Genomic DNA, 17,666 nt, shown 5'->3' with positions numbered 1-17,666 from the left:
GTTTATGAACGAGACTCTCTGAATACCACATGACAAACTTTACATTCGGTTACATGTACCACTCAGATTAGACAGAAAACATCAGGAACAAACTGAGCTAATTTACATCAGAGGGCAAACATTTAACACTTATAGAATATTACAAGTGGCAGGAAATAGTTTGCATCTTGTTATTTTAAGGCATATTTGTCACTTATGTGTACCACAATATTTGAATATATCTTTATAAACACTTTTTCATTTGTACATATAAAAATACAGCTAGTATGGAAGATTAAACATGCATGTGTTCAGCTTAAAGACTTCTCTTGATATGGATTTTGAAATGATTAATAACATGGTTCAAATTGACTGATGATCATAAGTTATACATCAAAGGTCACCATGGACACAGTACAACACATATCATCAGATATTTATCGCTAAAGACCGCTGATCTGATTTGCTGTCGACCAACACAGATTTGAACCACAATGCACACTAAAAGAATCCAAGTCACAGGACACCCTGAATGGACATTTTTGAGCAGAACAACATGCTTGATTCAAGTTTCTAATAATAATAATCGTGAAGTTTAACATTATCTGAATATCAAAAATAGCAACCAATGCGACCATATATAAGCTTCATGCATCTGATAAACTGATTTGGCTAATTGCACATATACCCTCACTGCACTTGCTTTTATATTATTATTGCACAAAGTGTACGATACATCCATACAGTACCCTTATTCTACCTCTAAGTGCAAGTAAAAAGCACTTATATACACAAGAACACAGTGGTATGCCTCAGTCACCACTAGTAACTTACTTCAAAATTGCACTGTTCATTACATTTTCTTTTTTACTATTGCTATTATTTTATAGAACACAAACATACAGTACTACTTGTGTATGTCTAATGTGCCCCTCTGCACACACTATATAGCCACATTAACATGTATCCATTCTACTCTTTAAAGAAATATCATAAAGTGCCTACACAGACAGATTTCATCTACGGACAACCTCTTTGGCAACCTTACAATGTCAGTAGATGCAAAATAAACGAAACAAAAAACACTTTTGCATGTTGAAATAGATGTTAAACTGTGCATGATCCAGTGTGTTGTCAGCATGGCACGCACACACACACACACACACACACACACACACACATTCAGTGGATAGGTTTGCAGGATAACATTTACACGGTGTCATGATTGTTGTGAGTCACATTAATACACTTAAGCTCATATTTGTTTTAAAGGTTTCTGTTACTAATCTACACGTGTAAGTTCTACATGAACGTCACTCAGTTGATTCACACTCTGATTTAAAGGAGTTGCTCCTCACATCAGTGCTACAAAGCAGGCATGGCTTCAGTTTCCTAAAGGCAGCAGACCAGTTAATCTCAGTCTACTGGGTCAAGTAGAGTCACTGTTGGACCCCAAATCATTCTGGTGTCTACACACATCCAAAATAAATGTAGAGTTTTCTAGTGTTCATTCACAGTTTTTGATATTTACATATGAACGTTTAAGGCTTTGCATTTAGTCATTTAATAAACACTATTGCACAGACAACAGAGACACACAAAGCAATCTCGACCACTGAGTCTAAAGCTGATGTGTCTAAGTCTAAAGAGTGTGAAGTGGAGCAGCTGAGGGCTTTCCCTCTCAGTATGGCTTACTTCCCTGATTTTTTAGGCTGGCTAGCTCCCTGGCCGCTATCAGCTGGTTTGCTAGCAGCAGCAGCAGCAGCAGCACAGCTTCTATTGCACAGATCCCTGATTTCCAGCAGGCCCTCGTTCAGGGCTTTGACGAAAACAGCAGAGCTGGTCTCCGTGTTTTCCCAGAAACTGGACACACAGAACAGAATGTGGTCCGACTGCGGGTTGTAACAGGCGCCGTAGCCGTTGGGTACAACCGGGCCGTAGCAGCAGAACATTTCAACTGTGGTGGGCACCTGGAAACAAGAGGACACCGTCTTGGTTAGACCAATTTATCGTAAAGACAGTAAGATGTTCAGTATTTGAGAGCGATTAATCAGCTATGATTTGCAACCAGCAATTTGAATCATCTTCTAGTATTCTTTAAATTTGTACTGCGTCTTCACCCATACACAAACTCCTGAAAATGTCCAAACATGCCCAAACATTTTCAGGGTGAACTGAATGTGTGAAGGCAAACAGAAAAAAATGTCACCCCAACTTTATCCAGAACATTTCCTGCCAGCCGCCTACTAAAATTTACACGAGGTTGCTTTGAAGTCTGTTGTCGATTTCCTTGTCGTCCTTTTTACATCACATCCTTCACATATCCCTTATACACGCATCTTCCAATCCACTGATCACGATGCTGTCAATTTATACTGCAGTGAGCATATATATCTTCACACTTTATTTATGTAGACACCTTAAACGTTGCACTTTGTAATAAGTGGGGTTCAAGTGCTTTCAGGAAAGTCAAAGCTAATAAAGGGATGCTCTCAGTATATAAATGCTGAGGGCAGATGATGAGTCAGGCAGGGTTTCTAATTAAAAATCAAAGACAGGAAGCACTGGGCCCTCTGTGAGGATCCCAAACACAAGCATAAACAAAATATTTTTTAATTAGCCCCGTGATTTTGTGTTTTCAAGTGTTTTTTTGTGTTTCACTTTTGCTGTTATCAGTCCCTGGTTAAAAGACCGCAGTAGAGTTCAGTGAACCTTTTTGAGAGGCTTCTCCTTACACCTGGTGAACTGGGTTTTCTTATTACTGCACAGCTTTCTGCTAACTTCAGTTCGAACCAGATGATGCTGGACTTTATTTCAGTCTTGAAGTACAAAACAACCACCTGTTTTAAATTAATACAATTTGATGATATGTGTGTGTTTTGGTTTATGTGAAAACATATTTCTAGAGAGTGGATAGTTTTTGGGGTCAGAGTGTACTCTAAAGAGAAGCTGTATGATCTCAACCTTCACGTAAAGGAAAGCACTAGTTCTAGTTCTACAAGAGCAGAAAAGCTTTTTAAAAAAATATTGGGGCTGTCAGCATTAACTAGTTAATCGTGTTTAATTAAAGTAAATGGTAAATGGACTTGAGCTTATATCAGCCGAGATCCGTGACCAGTTCCTTTTTCCGTGGTTAAGTTAGTGTCGTAACCTTCAATCTACCATGAGGACCTCACTTCATATGAAAATAAAGCAGGGTTGAATTCAAACAGCAAGTGAAATACTCAAAGCTTAAGATTCAAAATAAAAGCCTAACAATTTTTATTTTGAAATGCAAAATAATGGAATTTCTAACATGTGGTTAAAATGTGATGAATCACAATTACATTTTGAAATATTAATCGTTTGACAAACTTAAAAAAAATATTTCATAACTAAACAAGGCTCTAATCAGAGTATTGTGTCGATGTAGTGTGTAATTATTTCTGTCACAGATCAAAATAAATTGTGTAAAAGCAGCACAAATATCAGATTAAGCCTGAGTATTTTATTTTAGTATCGCCATGCTGAGTCAGTACAAACGCAGAACTCCACGACTCAGCGGTTATGATCTGTGTGTTCTGGTCTCCCTGTCCATTGTGAATAATTAACCTTAGAGTAACTATCAACAGGAAAATGAAGAAAGGTTTCCAATGTTACCTGACTGGTAGAGAGGATGAAGTGGTTACTGGACACATACGTCTCATCACAGAAAATCTCTGGTTTCTCCATCTTGAGCTCCTTTGAGATCCTCAGAAGTCCAAGGAGATGATTGTCTATTGCCATTCCTGTAATAGCCTTTAAAATAAACATATGTTGGTTAGAGATAAGAAATTGTATCTGATTACAGCCTCTGTGTAAGCAATGATGACCGGCTCTGTGCTTTTCTGTGCAATAGTTTTTCACAATGTCCCTGATATTACTATAGAGATGAATCACATTATAGAATGAAGAAATAAATCACCCTCTGTGATTGTTCCTTAAAGGGATTTTGGACAATAACTTCTAATTTACTTTTTTTAGGGGTTTTCTGCACAAACTATTTCATTTTTTTCCATTTAAGTGATCAACATTGGAATCTTCTGCAACAAATATAATTTCATGGTGGCTGATCTACGCTCTGTAAGGGTGATGTGAAAACCTTGTGCAACAAATGCACTTTCTGGCTTGATACCGCTCTCATATCTAAAGTTTTAAAGGCAGGATGAGTAGTATTTTCCTGATATATGCTGCTCACTTAACATTTCACACCTTGTTTGTTTATTGTGTACAGAAACTGAAGTGTAAACTCCACATGTTGTGGTTAATGGTGGGAGTTGGGATTAAGTGCCTGACTATTTCTTGGCTATAGGCGCTGTGAGTATTGGGTGTCTCCGTTGGACGCCTGAAAACGTTACTGGGAGGGCAAGACTCCACCAAGTCACTGGTCAAGCCAAAACATCCTGAAAAAAGCTGGTTGCTAGGCTTTCATGTTTTCCCCTGTTGGATTGAGCCTACCTTCTTCCTCCTGCTGTCGGTCTTTGATGAGCCAAGCAAAATGTCTCCGATTGGAGCTTTATATTAACCATGCACTTTAAGTCTCTAGTGAGTGAGTGTTTTGCAGATTTTGGGGTGAAACAACATTTAAACACCATGTAAAGTAGTTCATTATAAACATTTAAATACTTACTGCAATTGTATAACTTGTCTGGGCGTTGATTGCATCCCTTAGTCGCTTACTTTTTTCTGAATCCTGTTGGAGAAGTGAAGCAACATTTTGTCGGATCATTTTTAATTCTGGATATTTTTTTCGTCACGTGCTTAAAGAGTTCAGCACAGCCAATAAATCCACTTTCCTAAGACATGTTAAATCTGCAGGGAGATCATCTGCTTGTATGGGAGCACCGGGTTCGGTGGCTCCTCACACCTGTTCACATTTACTCTGGCTGATGTGGGAGTTACTCAGTAATTGTGGTCAAAGTGAGAAAAATGACTCACCGTGTAAGTGACCCTCTCATCTGTCATGGACTTAACAAAAGCCAGGGCTTCGGGGGTGGCTGAGCGAATGTTATCAACCCGACCCTCTTGGAAACGCCGAATGGACGCGCTCTCATAAGTGGACACGAGCCTCCCAGTGCATCTGTGAAAGACATAATCACAGCAATATCAGCACATTTGAAAGCACATACTGTATGAATGACCAGTCGTGAAGATTTAGATCATTAATGAATTCTTTACTTGAAAAATGCAAGCTGCAAGGCGACTTGTATGAACGCATCTGGACTCATCTTCTGCTTCTTGATGAATTCTTTCCCGTAAGCCTTGAACTTGAAAACATCCATGTCGAGATTATCCACCAGCCTGAAGGAGAAAGTGCTGAAGTTACGAGACTTGACGTCCAAAGTAAGACAGAATTGTTACTTGATATGCTCGTATGGATGGTCATACTTCTGAAGTCTGTCTCCAGAGGATGTTAGCAGTCCATGGATGTGTGCGTTACATTTCCAGAGCAGCTTTCTTGGAGGAAGAAGCTCTCTGACGGTGGACGCCTTTGCTGTCTTGGTGGGACTCCCTGTTCTGTTCAGGACGACAACAACATGTTGGTGTCAGCAGCAATCATTGAGACAACAGTAATTAGTAGAATAGCCGTCAAAACCGCATTAACCAAGACAAAGTCATGACCAGCTTATATCATGACTGAGAGAAGACAAGGACTGTTCAATCAATCAATCAATCTTTATTTGTGTAGCATCAATTCATAACAAGTGTTATCTTGAGACGCTGTCCAAAAAGCAGGTAAAAGACCTTACTCAATGTTATTTCATATTACAAAAGAGCAGGTAAAAAGACAATACTCATTGTTCAGGGACTAAGACCAAGTCAAAACTAAGGCCAAGGCAGGGTAAGACCCCAACTTAAAAATCACAAGTGAACACTCCTTTTCAATTTCTTAAAAGTTTTACCAAGTTGTTACTATGACACTTAACAATCATCTTGAGGTTGATTCAAACTTCCACAGATAAATGTGTTATTTGTCTTTTGAGTTTGTAAGACCCTATTGCATGGACTGGCTTATTGAGGAGCTTGTGAAACTGCAATGAAATTATGAAACAATGAACATGAAGTGTTGTGATATTACAACAATTTGTTTTCCTGAAATAAAAACCTAAGTATTTTAACGGAGGCCCAGACAAAATGGCATAAACATTTGATTGAGTCCAAAGAGAGAGAGAGAGAGAGCGAGAGAGACCTTCAAATGACAACACTAGAAGCCAGTGAGTACATGTGTCTCAGTGAGCTGACTTACATGTATTTCATCACGTATTCAGAGCACTGCACCAGAACTATTCCTTCAAATGGGGAATGATCACACACAACTCCACAAAACCCGTCCATTCCTACAACAAACTGCGAGAAGGGGGATTAGCCAACGGAACCAAACTCAACATTCAAGAAAGAGAGAGGATTCTTGAAGGTTGTCCTATACCTGCATTGACTTGTCATACCAGCGGTTGGCCCCGTTCTTCTCACGCCCGCCGCCGTGCAGCATCATCAGAGCCCTGTTGGTGTCCCTCGGCTGGAGACCACAGGGCTCGTCCAGACACACCACACACACACAGCTCTCCATCAGGGCCAGAGAGTCCCTGTTGGTTTGATCTGGACATGGGTGAGATATGTATCAGTTTGTTTCTAAACTTCTTGTTACAAAACTTCACAAAGTTATCAAAAAAAATGTATGTGAATGTTAAAGCTGAGACCTTTTGTGAGAACATCTCTGGCTTGAGCCCATTCGGTTCTTCCATCAGAAGTCAGGACACCAAGAGGAGGGAGTCTCTCTTCAGCGTTTTCTGCCATTTTCATGATTTTCTCCAGTTGGGAAAAGATCTCTGTCTCATTGAGCTGCTTGTTGTTTGGGGCAACATCCAGCACAAAAAACTACGGAGGAAAAATAGAAGACAGAATGATACATTTCTCAATTATCCCAACTCATATGTAAAATACTTAGAAAGAGGTCCTTGCTTCCTTATATTGTCCGTATGTCTGCATTTATAGTTACTGTTTAAACAGTAGGGACTAAATAAGTCTATTCCTATCTAAAATATGTCTCATCCTGATCAGAACACTGATCTCTAGGAAGCAAAGAGGCAGATTCAATCAGCAGTAATGAAGTTAACAGCCTTTATCTCCATAGGGACAGACACTCATGAGCCCCAGAGTGATAGTTCCCAGAACCATTTGCAGGTGAGAGCTCCTGCTTTTCCATTTCTGTGGTAATTTAAAGGCACAATCCGTGAACTAAATGTAATCCAAATAGCCTCAGACTGCAGACCTGCAGATGTTGTTGGCGGGGATTTCATGCCTTTTTGGGAATATCTTTAGAGGCTTATCAATCAGGACTTGAAGACTTCTTGGAGGTTACGTTACACATAAATAAATAGATCAATAAATGATCACAGACAGGATGGTTTGGGACAGGGGACTGGAAACATAACTCATAATATATAACTACACAGCCATAAAACTGCTTTTTAAAGAATCAATAGTCCATCTGGTAAAATGGACAACGTGTATGAGAACCTTTGATTGATGGTTGATTTATTTCGAACATGTACTTTTTGTTCACCTTTCACCTAAAACTTCAATTTGCCAACCTTTCTTTTTCAATTTTGGATCTTAAGAACAAAAACTATTGCCAGATTTGGTTCATAAGGATAAAAAGCAGAGGAGAGGCATTTTATTTACACCAGTGCTTCTCAAACTGGGGGGTAAGCCCCTAAAGGGGCGTTGCTAAATGAAATGGGGGTCGCCGGGAGGCTGGGCAGGGGCGTGGCAGAATGGGTCGCTTGGGCCCGATTTGAGATCTGACGGGCCACTCCAGGTGCCAAGCCAAAATTGAAACTATGATTGACTAATCGCCTTGTCAGGGGCTTGTTGAAACAGGCTGCCAGTTGCTTTCTTTAAATTTCATTGTGGTAAGTTTCCTTTTGTTAGAACTTTAAATTGTTACTTTGAACACAAATCTTTTGAGTCCCCAAAGAAATAAGCATCAACGATTTAAACGTTACCACTCTGTTGTCCGACTTGAAGTTAAAGATGTTTAAGTTAATTTTAATTCAGCTTTTTAGTTACCATTCTGTTCGGGTAGGGGCGCAAAACTTTTTCCTCCTCCAATGAGGGGGCATGACAGAAAAAGTTTGGAAACATTTCCAGATGGGGGTAGAGGAACAACTTCCTGTATATGCTCCACATTGTTGCAAATCATTAAATTATCATCAAAATATGAAACTGTAAAAAATCACACGTGAATAGGGATTAGGATTAGGATTGAGGAGCACAACGCTATCTGATGTAAAAAAAAGGCTCAGTCATTCTCAAACTGGAAGTATAAAAGGCAGCAGTGCATGGTGAGGCTTTCTTATCCATTCAGGAATGTCATTTATAAATATAATCGAATGATTACCCACTTATGAGACTGACGATGTTCAGCCTGCCCAATAACAAGGTTGAAGATGTAGAGGAATGCATAGTTTGGTTTATGTAAGCCCATTGTCCTGTACTTTTCCAATGAGGAACATTTTTTATAATTCACTTTGCTCCCTTTTATTTTCAAACTGACTGCATCAGTTTGTTTTTGAGTAACTGCTTATTGATTTAATGTAAGCAGACTCATCCTCCTGAGGTCCTTTGAGAGAAGTTTGTAATTAAGCATTTTTATGAAAGTTAAATGCTTAAATGTTCCTCCTGGCTGTTACTGGAAAACAAGCCTTGTATTGAACACTGCTGAGGTTTATTAAGTGGAGGATTTTTTTTGTACATTCAAAAAAATGGTACTATATATGTGGTGAATCCACTACATCCTGGTTGTAAGACAATAAGAAGACAAACAACCCCCCTATTTGACAAACAACTCTCACTTGTCAGCACATGTTTGTTAATGTCTTTTAATGGGTGTGTTACTAATAAAACATCCTTTCACCCACTTGATATTTTTCTGAAATGATCAGGACTCTGTCTATTGCTAGAAGTGTGATGAAGTGTGAAAAGTGTCCTCACAGTCCTGTGTCCTGACCTGATTCTTGCATGCCACAATGATGTGCTCTGGCGTTGAGGAGGCTGCGTTCATGTGGACCTTCAGCGTGTCTGTCTTCAGACCCGGGTAGCGGTACGAGGTGAAGAGGCGGTAGTACTGCTCCATGCACAGCGGGGTCCCGGCAAGCTGGCCTCGAGCAAAATCCACCGGTAGGGCACGCCTTGGAGACATTGTTACACATTTCAAATTACCTCTGAGGATTCTCACTTTCTCACTTTCTATTTAAGTTATTTATGATCCAACTTACGCATCAATGAGAGCCTTATAGTCCAACACTCCTTGGATGAGACGAGCAGCAAATCTTAAAAGAGCATCAAGTTTGAAATTAGAAAAACCGGGTGCTAAATTCACCATATAACAGAAAATACACAACAAAAAGCAGGTAATTATGATTAGATATACTCTCATCTCTCTAACTGTAATCACATTATGGTTAATTACTGGGATACAGTGGGCGAGCAGTGTGTGTTTATCTGTGTTAGTGAGAGAGACAGAGAGAGCCGGTCTGAGTGGGCGGTGAGGGCATACAGGGAAAACACAGAGGCCTGTCAGCTCTCGTGCTGTGTGTCATTTGTCTCCATGTTATTACGTCCAAAGCCAGATCGATACAGAGGAGGCGGCCGCGGAGCACCACACCCCTAAATGCGGCCTGACTAGCAGTCTCTGCGGAGAGCTTGGTCCTGTCACTCCCAATCTAATAAGTGTCCGTGTCAGTAGATAACCAGCTCCCTTGCTGCAGTGCTCTGGAAATATTCAGTTAGTGCGGCACGAGCTGACAAAAGCTAATGTTGAGTTAGAGGGTTTGGAGGGACCGGTGTAATGTCTGGAGGAGCGCACAGACTAATTTAATAACAGGCCGAGATTTGACCAAGAGATGATGCCTGTGATTTTGTCCATGTCTGTTAGTCCGATCTTAATCAGAAGACTGCTGAGAAGATGAACATTAAGCATGTAAGTGACTACAGAAGTGAATGATATACTGCACACTTTGTTTCGTTAGCAATGAAAGCCAAGCCTTGGCTCACATTCTACTTCAATTGCCTTTGAAAACGTTGACCCTCAGATAATCTCCAAACACCAATCTCTGATGTTTAGTGCACACTAGGTATTGTTGTGTGATGTGAAGTTTTGTCATGTTAGTTTCAGCTGCAGAGGAACACTATTAGGGAACAAACAGGCATGAACTATTACATTTCTTTGACTGACACAATCCTTTCATTATTTTAATAATATTTTACATCGCAATTTGTGGGGGGTAAATTTTTTAAGATTTGCATCTTCTTTGTCTTGTGTGACTAAAATTTCAGTTTGATTGGGTTTTGGACTTTAGGTTGGACGAAACAAGCAGCGAGCCAACTTTGAGTGAATCAAAGCAAAACCCTAATGTATCATATTTTCTTTTATTTGCAGACTTCTGCAGATACTCCCATATTATAATTAATTATCTTCGGTGATTATAGCTAAGAATTAATTTTCGATTGCCGTTCTTGATGACCGCTACAGGAAGCAATAGTTTAGAAAGTGAAACTTTTTTTTTTTACAGATGGAACAGTAGGAACCAAAAGTCCCCTACATACCTGAGAGCATCTTTGTGATCTCTAAACGTCTGCTGAGGAAACACCATGACGGGACTGGAGTTAACAGGTAGAGCCAACCTGTTGTTTAGGTACATGTCCTCAAGCCAGTACTCATACACCTAAACAAAAAGAGAGAGACTTTTTGACAAATGTTGCTTCATTAAGCTATCTGGACTCAGAGTTATTGCACTCAGCGAGGAGACATGTGTGCAGTGGTGTAAAAAACCATTACAGTGTGTCACTGCCACATGAAAGCAGAGAGTCAGAGAGAGTGGGAGCGTGATAGATTTCACTGAGCTGGATGAGTAGTGGACTGAGCGATCAGCCAGATGCAGGAGGAGGAGATTGAAGGGGGAAAAAAGCACAAGCAAGAGGCTCCAATAAATCCTCATTGCCAGGAGTTTACCTCTTTTCAACTCTTTTATGAATGGGTTTACAATTTTCTTTTCATTTATAAACTAAAATGAAGCAGATGCAGCATTTAATATCTACTGTAATTATTACAAAAAACTGATGCTGTGTAAATCTGTATGAGGTATAAAATGTTTAATCAGGAGGAAGAATAATTGCTGAACATTAATTACATAGAAATTACTTTAAATTACAATTTTCTAATAAAAAAACACTTTGTACTTTTATGGGCTAATAAAATAAGAATAAAAATCTTATTGATACATTGAGGAGTGTGGGGAATGATAGGATTGTTCTTGTCCTTTTCCCCCCTTTTACAGTTCATACACCTGCAGAAAAGTGCAGCTGTGTTTGTTTATACTGAAGGTCTGAGATTTTACCCAGTTGTTCGTCTTGTCGCTTCTCTCTAGAAGCTTCTTCTGCAGAATCTCCCCGACTCCTCCAGGAGCACCAAACTTCTCCACGGTTGCCTTCGTCTTCTTAAACTGCTCGTCCTTCACCAGGTGCTGGACGCACTTCAGGTACGTGTCAAGGGTTTGTTTCAGCGGCGGCACGGGCACCTTTGGGAGCACCTGATGTCATAATAAATAACATGTCGGTCCTAATGAGTGATGAAGAACAGCTGCAAGTCTTTCCCATGATTCACGGAGGGTTCATTAGTTAAAGGGGCAATTCCCTCACATCTTTCTTTATGATTTTATTATTAGAACCTGATTTAATAATTAATCCTCAATGCTTCGAGTGTTTCCAAGTCCCGCTGTCTCGTGGGATTTCAAAACACTCTTGTTTTTTTAAAGACAGAAAATGCAAATTGATGACTTTTTCTGTCTGATGTGAGATCATTTGCATAATACTGTTAGTAACCCAAGATGATCAAATTGACCAGGATATCGGAATTTTTTTAATAAGTTGTATATCTGTGAATTCCTGGAAACAGGGACTTTGAAGATGTATTTTCTTTTTTCATAAGTGATAAAATGTGTCCCTTAAAAAAACAAAAAAACAATGACAAGTATGATACTGCATTATCCATCATGATATTATCAACAACCACACTAATGTTTATGTAATCCCTTAACAACAACAAATATTATCAAGTTCTTTTGATTTGTCAGAATTTGTAATGATATTTTTCTTGTCACTCCAGGGAAAGAAATAGGCCTCCTGTCACTTTCACCCCTAGCGGTCAGTCATCGTAGGTGTAGCTGCCGCTGTCCGTGGTGCTGAAATCCAGCGTAATTTGTTTGCCAACTCAGCACCATGGACAGCGACCCCGCTCAGCGTTAAGAAGTGAACGAACACAAAAGTGGAAAGACAGTATGATTTGTTTCCTTACTTCGCTGTCTCTGGCCGTCTTTTTCTCCATGATTGGCATCTTTGCACTCCAGTTCTTTTCAGTTAAATAAAGTGGAAACCTCCTACAGACTGTCGGAGTCCAGCCTTACCTGCAACGAGACATTTCAGGGGTAAAGAAAAAACTGTACATAAAATTAGGCTCAGTAGCACATCGCTCTGTCCAAAAGTGAACCAGCGGGCTTCATTCTTCATCATTTTGCCAAATGCAATTTGCCGCATGTCCTTGAATTCCAGCTGCGCCTCATCGCTCACCTCTGCACGGAGACGTGCATCCACAAAACCTCACTTCATCTCCATTTCTGTCTTAAGAGCTTCATTTTCCTGGAATAAATAATTTTAAAACTACTTGGAAAAAAAAGAAAAAAAGAACCGGAAATAGTAGACTACTATGTCAAAAACATTTTATGAATGTTCACAGTGAAAGATGCAAGTTCGTTTAATTGAAAAGAATTGAAAGGATTAAAGGATTAGAGCCCAAAGTGGACTTTTGTGCATCTTGAATGACTTTTAAAGAAGAAAAGTCGTCCTCGCTTTTAAAGCCAGGCTCTTGCAGGTGGAACAACTTGTGAATAAGTTATTGTAAATGACTAATAGGTGTAAAAAGTTGTCTTACCTGGTCAGAACGCCAATCAGGAGGTCAGAGAAGTGTTTGCTCGAAGTTCACATTGCCTCCCACGTCCACACCGGGAAATCCCATATTAGTGTTCAGCTCGGTGCGGGCGAGTGGCTGCTCCCCCTTCCCCTTGCAGCGCCATAAGGCTGTGACTCCACATTAAAGCGCACCCAAGAAAAGATGCTGAAGGTGTTTGCGTCTACCTACCCCCCCGAGGCAAGAAACTCCTCCCATCGAAATCTATTCGCGGAACATATTATCTAACAGCTTGCTTCAGCCCCCTGCCCACATCCGATAATAATTTAAAAAGGAGTGAGAGTCTTTTTTTTTGTAGTTGTGTCATTCATGGGTTTGGTGATGCTCGTGAGGCTCGACAGAGAGGACAGTCGTGGTTCGTTTTCGTCTCTCACATTTACTTTTTCTGAGGAGTTTTTCCACTTTAAACACCTCGGGTGCGCTCGTGCCGAAAAATACAGTTTGCAGCTGATACCATAATTTAAGGGTTGTTACACATTTATAGCTGTTAATTAATACATTTCTTTTATTCGTATTTTGTCTAATGTGTGCTTTGTTTGACTTTTTTGTCTTGTCACTACAGCCTAAATTTAAAAACTATTCAACATTCATAAGCTATGTCATCTGAATAAAATGTTCATTTTGTAATGGGATTGTGTAACTTCCAGGATTTAAATATTACATTTTAATATAATAAATTTCTTAAAAATGTATATAATAAGATCCACACTTTTATTCGTTTGAGGCAAGAAAAAATAGGAAAATCAGCGCAGTCACACAGATCCAAACAGATTTATTAAAACAACAGTTGATAAATGAATACATATTTGTTCATTTTCAGGACACTTTATTTGCTACGTCTTGACAATGTTTCATACGTACACGCGCGTACAAACATAAATAGACACACACAGACGCACGCACGCATACACACACACACGCGCGCGCGCACACACACAGACACACACACACACACACACACACTGTTGTAGAGGTCCACGTTATGATTTGACAATTTACATTGTGCATATATCCACATATGTACAAAATCTATTTTTTAATGATACATTTAATTTCAAACAACAGAAAAATAAAATTTACAATTAACAGGCCCACTTGTTGCAAAGTTTAAAATCACCATTATAACAAAAGAAGAAGAAAATCAGGCCTTTGATGTGCAAGTAAAAAAAGTTTCCTCAGAGACTAAAAATAGAGGCTATTTTTTTTGTGTAAGGGGTGGGGTGGGGGGGGGGGGGATGTGCTGCTTAAAGTTGGTCCCATATACTATTGTTCGCGCATGTATCTATATCTTTTTACAATAGTCAGTATAACACTAAGAGTCGACAGTAGCTGATAGAGCTCTCACAAAACTCCAGTTACACGTCCATGACAAACTACACATACTTTTTGGACACAATTAAATCACAGTAAAAAAAACAAAAAACCAACAAAAAACGTTTTACGTCTCACACAGTCGTGATTTTGGTGATAGGGTGTTTATATTGCACATCGGTACTTACAGAAAACTTTAAGTTACTTGACTATAATCTGCCTGTTTAAATCTCTCCAGGGGGAATGTTTCATACAAGGCGAGGGAGTGGTCAGAGTCAGAGCGTGGCCGGTCTAGGTGTATTCCGGACCGGACGACTCTTCTGACAAAGACCGCTGTGCTTTGAATGGATCGAACCCGTTTTCATCTACTGACAAACAATTCCCTGCGGTACTGTAGCCCTTCTTTTTCGCCCTCCTCTCCTCCATCCTGATAGTATCGTATAGCCCCTGTGGAGCCTCCTCTAACAGGTTATCTCTCTCGGAGTAGGACGGTTTCATTTGGCACACGTTGCGCAGCAGCAGCAGAGCTGGCGCGTAAAGCACATTAACAAGACCCATCCCCAGATTGAGCTGTACAAAGCCGTGATTGTGCACGATCTGTCCGGCTACTATCGGACCCATGGCGTATGCTACAGAATACGAGATATCTGCTAAAGCGTAAACACTTCCATACACTGAAACATGACGAACGTCGACTAAAAAGGCGAGAGTGGGTAGCAGCGCCGTGTCTACAAGCGCGATGCCGAAACAGATGCCGCACAAAGGCGCAATGAGCTGCCCAAAAGTTTTGCATGCGGGGACTGTGCAGGAGCTCGCGCCTATGATAACCATGCCCACAGCTCCGTAGAACCACTGCAAGTTTGGATGCTTTGCTGCTAATTTGACAGTTAAGTACACACCGAGGACATGCGGGAAGAAGGCCGGCAGCCACGTGAGCCCCATCTCCCACTGAGAGGAGTGCATGGTGGACTCCATCCAGTTGGCAATGGTGGGCTCCAGAAAAGCCAGGGGAATGTTGCAAACTGTGAGCGCCCCGGCCACCACGGCGATGTACGGGTCGATCATGAGTTTGTATATGGGGGTGCCGACTGGCATGTTCTCTCTAGTCCTGTTGGAGAACGGCTTGATGACTGTGAGCAGCAGGATGCCGTCCGCCAGGCAGATGACCGCGAGCACGATGAAGGGAACCTTCTTCCCCGCGAACTCGTACAGGACTCCCCCGAAAGGAGGCGCCACCAGGCTCCCGAATGAGATGAACGCCAGGGCGATCCCGAGCGCTTTGCTCCTCTCCGCCTCCTCTGTGTACTTGTCAGCTATCATGGCGATCCCGGAGGTGTCCGCGAACGCCGACCCCAGACCCTGCAAACTTCTGGCGAAAAACAGCGTGGCATAGTTCTCCCCGATCGCAAAAATGCAGGTCGAGAAGAACATAACAGAGAGTCCAATTAAAAGTGGAATGTCATATCCAACACGGTCTATGAAAGTCCCCGAAAGCGGGTTTACTAAGAGCTGCAGGATGGCTTTGGACGCAAAAAGTACTCCTATCTGGATATCTAAATTGTTCTTGTTGCTTTTGTCTTGGCTTGTGCTGTTGACTGAAGAGTTGGGATGCATCACTACGTGGACGTGCTCTGACTGCTCACTCTCCAGCTCTGCAAGATAGTCCGGGATAATTGGCACGATTACCATGTAGAGCATATTGTCCAGCAGGAGAGCAACGCAAACAATCACTAATATGATCCGTCTCTGCTGGTGAGGATCCTTAATGGCGGTACCTAACTGTTTGGTTCTCTCGCCCATCTTGGACAGTTTAACTGCGGCTGATTTGACCAGTCCAGATGATCCCCCTTCTTCATCCATGGTGTGCTTTTTGTTTTGAAAAAATAAAAAGTTTCACGATTAAAAAAAATGGTCCTTGTGCTTGTCCTGTGTGCTGCCGCTCTCTCAGCACCTCCGATGACTCATTGGTGCTTCCTTACATTGATGTGATGCTCTCCGTCCTCACCTCGCCTGTGCGTAAAGGGAGCGGCGAAGAAGAGGAACTTGGCTGCCTAATCGGTGAAGATTTCTTTCCTCAGCTTCCTCAACTTGTCCTCGCCTGAGCCACATCCCGACACTGTTTCATGATCTCCCGAGAAGTGACGCGATGAAAGCGTAGAGTTTCTACACCGTGCAGAAAGAGGCTTCAAATCGTGAAATCTTACATTTCAAACTTTGTTTGGAGCGATATTTTGTTACTTATTTGCAACATCTACGACGCGCAATCCCTCTCATCTGTGTGTCCATGCATCCCGTCACCTGTGGCACTTTTGCGCTCAGTTCCGAGACCACGAGTAGCTTCGTGGCCATTGGTGCACATTAACCCGCAGGTTGGGAGCTATTTTAGTCCCTTTTTTTTGTCTCCTCTATTCACCAAGAACTGTGACGCATCACCAGCTTGCCCCCAAGTGGATCCCTTCGCCACTTGCCTCTTTTATGTTAATTTTCCAACCATGGCAGCAATCATTTCAACCAATAAGAGCCAGAGAGCACCACGGCACGAGCCCTATACAAGAGCCTGGAAGAAAAAAAAGCTTTCTTATTCTTTAGATACAGTGTGTGACTGTGTTCTCTGTTGTTATTCGCCAGTGATCCTATGTACAAACTCACAGCCATTTACGCACATCCAAAGCTGAAATATCTGCATCAATACACCGTTACTAAAAATATATATATCAAATATAAATCATAATATTAGGCAAAAATACTAGAAAGAGTAAGTAGGTACTTTAGCAGTGGGCATATTTCATCAGACTTCGGGCTCAGAGGATTTATACGTTCAAATAGTTGAACAATTGTGACAAAATTCAAAAACACTTAAAGTTAAAAAGAAAAAAAGCTTTTAAAATGTATAAGTACCCATGAAGGACCCTGAGCCGCAAGAATTGAACAGATTTCAGGACCACATCACTACTGGACAGCTCCCATCACTACAGACACACATGAGAAACGAGACCTGAGACCTGAGAGGAGTTTTTCTCTCCCTTATCATTTAAAAAATACTCCCTGGGACCAAATGATGTCAATCACACAATGAATTATTTCAAAACCTTTACCCACAGCTCTGACGTCCTGAGATGGAGCGGTGCGAGAAGCCCACGGAATATGTGGAACTGAATACAGGACACTGGCGACACCCTGTGGTGAAAATCTTCCAGTGCATGCAACATCCACAAAAACACCGCGAGAACTATTCCAATTGAAATGGTCCAGTTACAGAAGTTACAAAATAATTATTGTTTGACGTCATTAATGTTCATCCTGTTCACATAGTCGTTTTCGTTTAGCCATTCTT

The 17,666-nt window shown here is 41.0% G+C and overlaps 2 protein-coding genes across 2 annotated transcripts; both read right to left on the bottom strand.

Moving 5' to 3' along the window:
- Window positions 1-591: 591 nt before the first annotated feature.
- LOC132955685 (choline O-acetyltransferase-like) lies at window positions 592-13,144 on the bottom strand. Its single transcript, XM_061028630.1, has 15 exons — window positions 12,986-13,144; window positions 12,353-12,461; window positions 11,397-11,588; window positions 10,606-10,724; window positions 9,276-9,329; window positions 9,008-9,188; window positions 6,696-6,873; window positions 6,425-6,594; window positions 6,245-6,345; window positions 5,386-5,514; window positions 5,176-5,298; window positions 4,936-5,077; window positions 4,628-4,690; window positions 3,619-3,756; window positions 592-1,949 (listed from the first exon to the last, which is right to left on the bottom strand). Exons 2-15 carry the CDS (start codon window positions 12,389-12,391, stop codon window positions 1,671-1,673), a joined length of 1,908 nt encoding a protein of 635 aa, XP_060884613.1. The 5' UTR covers window positions 12,392-12,461; window positions 12,986-13,144; the 3' UTR covers window positions 592-1,670.
- Window positions 13,145-13,776: 632 nt separating this feature from the next.
- Window positions 13,777-16,778, bottom strand: slc18a3b (solute carrier family 18 member 3b). The gene has a single exon (XM_061028631.1). The coding sequence runs from the start codon at window positions 16,190-16,192 to the stop codon at window positions 14,624-14,626; it is 1,569 nt and encodes a 522-aa protein (XP_060884614.1). The 5' UTR covers window positions 16,193-16,778; the 3' UTR covers window positions 13,777-14,623.
- Between the last annotated feature and the right edge of the window lie 888 nt (window positions 16,779-17,666).

The sequence above is a fragment of the Labrus mixtus genome, chromosome 21 (assembly GCF_963584025.1).
Source record: "Labrus mixtus chromosome 21, fLabMix1.1, whole genome shotgun sequence".
Lineage (NCBI taxonomy): Eukaryota > Metazoa > Chordata > Actinopteri > Labriformes > Labridae > Labrus > Labrus mixtus.
This window is presented reverse-complemented; position numbering and strand designations above follow the sequence as displayed.

Bases quoted from the DNA above. Each gene is read 5' to 3' on its own strand.
- slc18a3b (XM_061028631.1), bottom strand. From the start codon at position 16,192: ATGGATGAAGAAGGGGGATCATCTGGACTGGTCAAATCAGCCGCAGTT.
- LOC132955685 (XM_061028630.1), bottom strand. From the start codon at position 12,391: ATGCCAATCATGGAGAAAAAGACGGCCAGAGACAGCGAA. The intron at 10,725-11,396 runs GTAAAATCTCAG...CTTTTTGTTTAG, and splicing joins GCGACAAGACGAACAACTGG to GTGTATGAGTACTGGCTTGA. The intron at 6,595-6,695 runs GTCTCAGCTTTA...ACCCATGTCCAG, and splicing joins CAGAGATGTTCTCACAAAAG to ATCAAACCAACAGGGACTCT.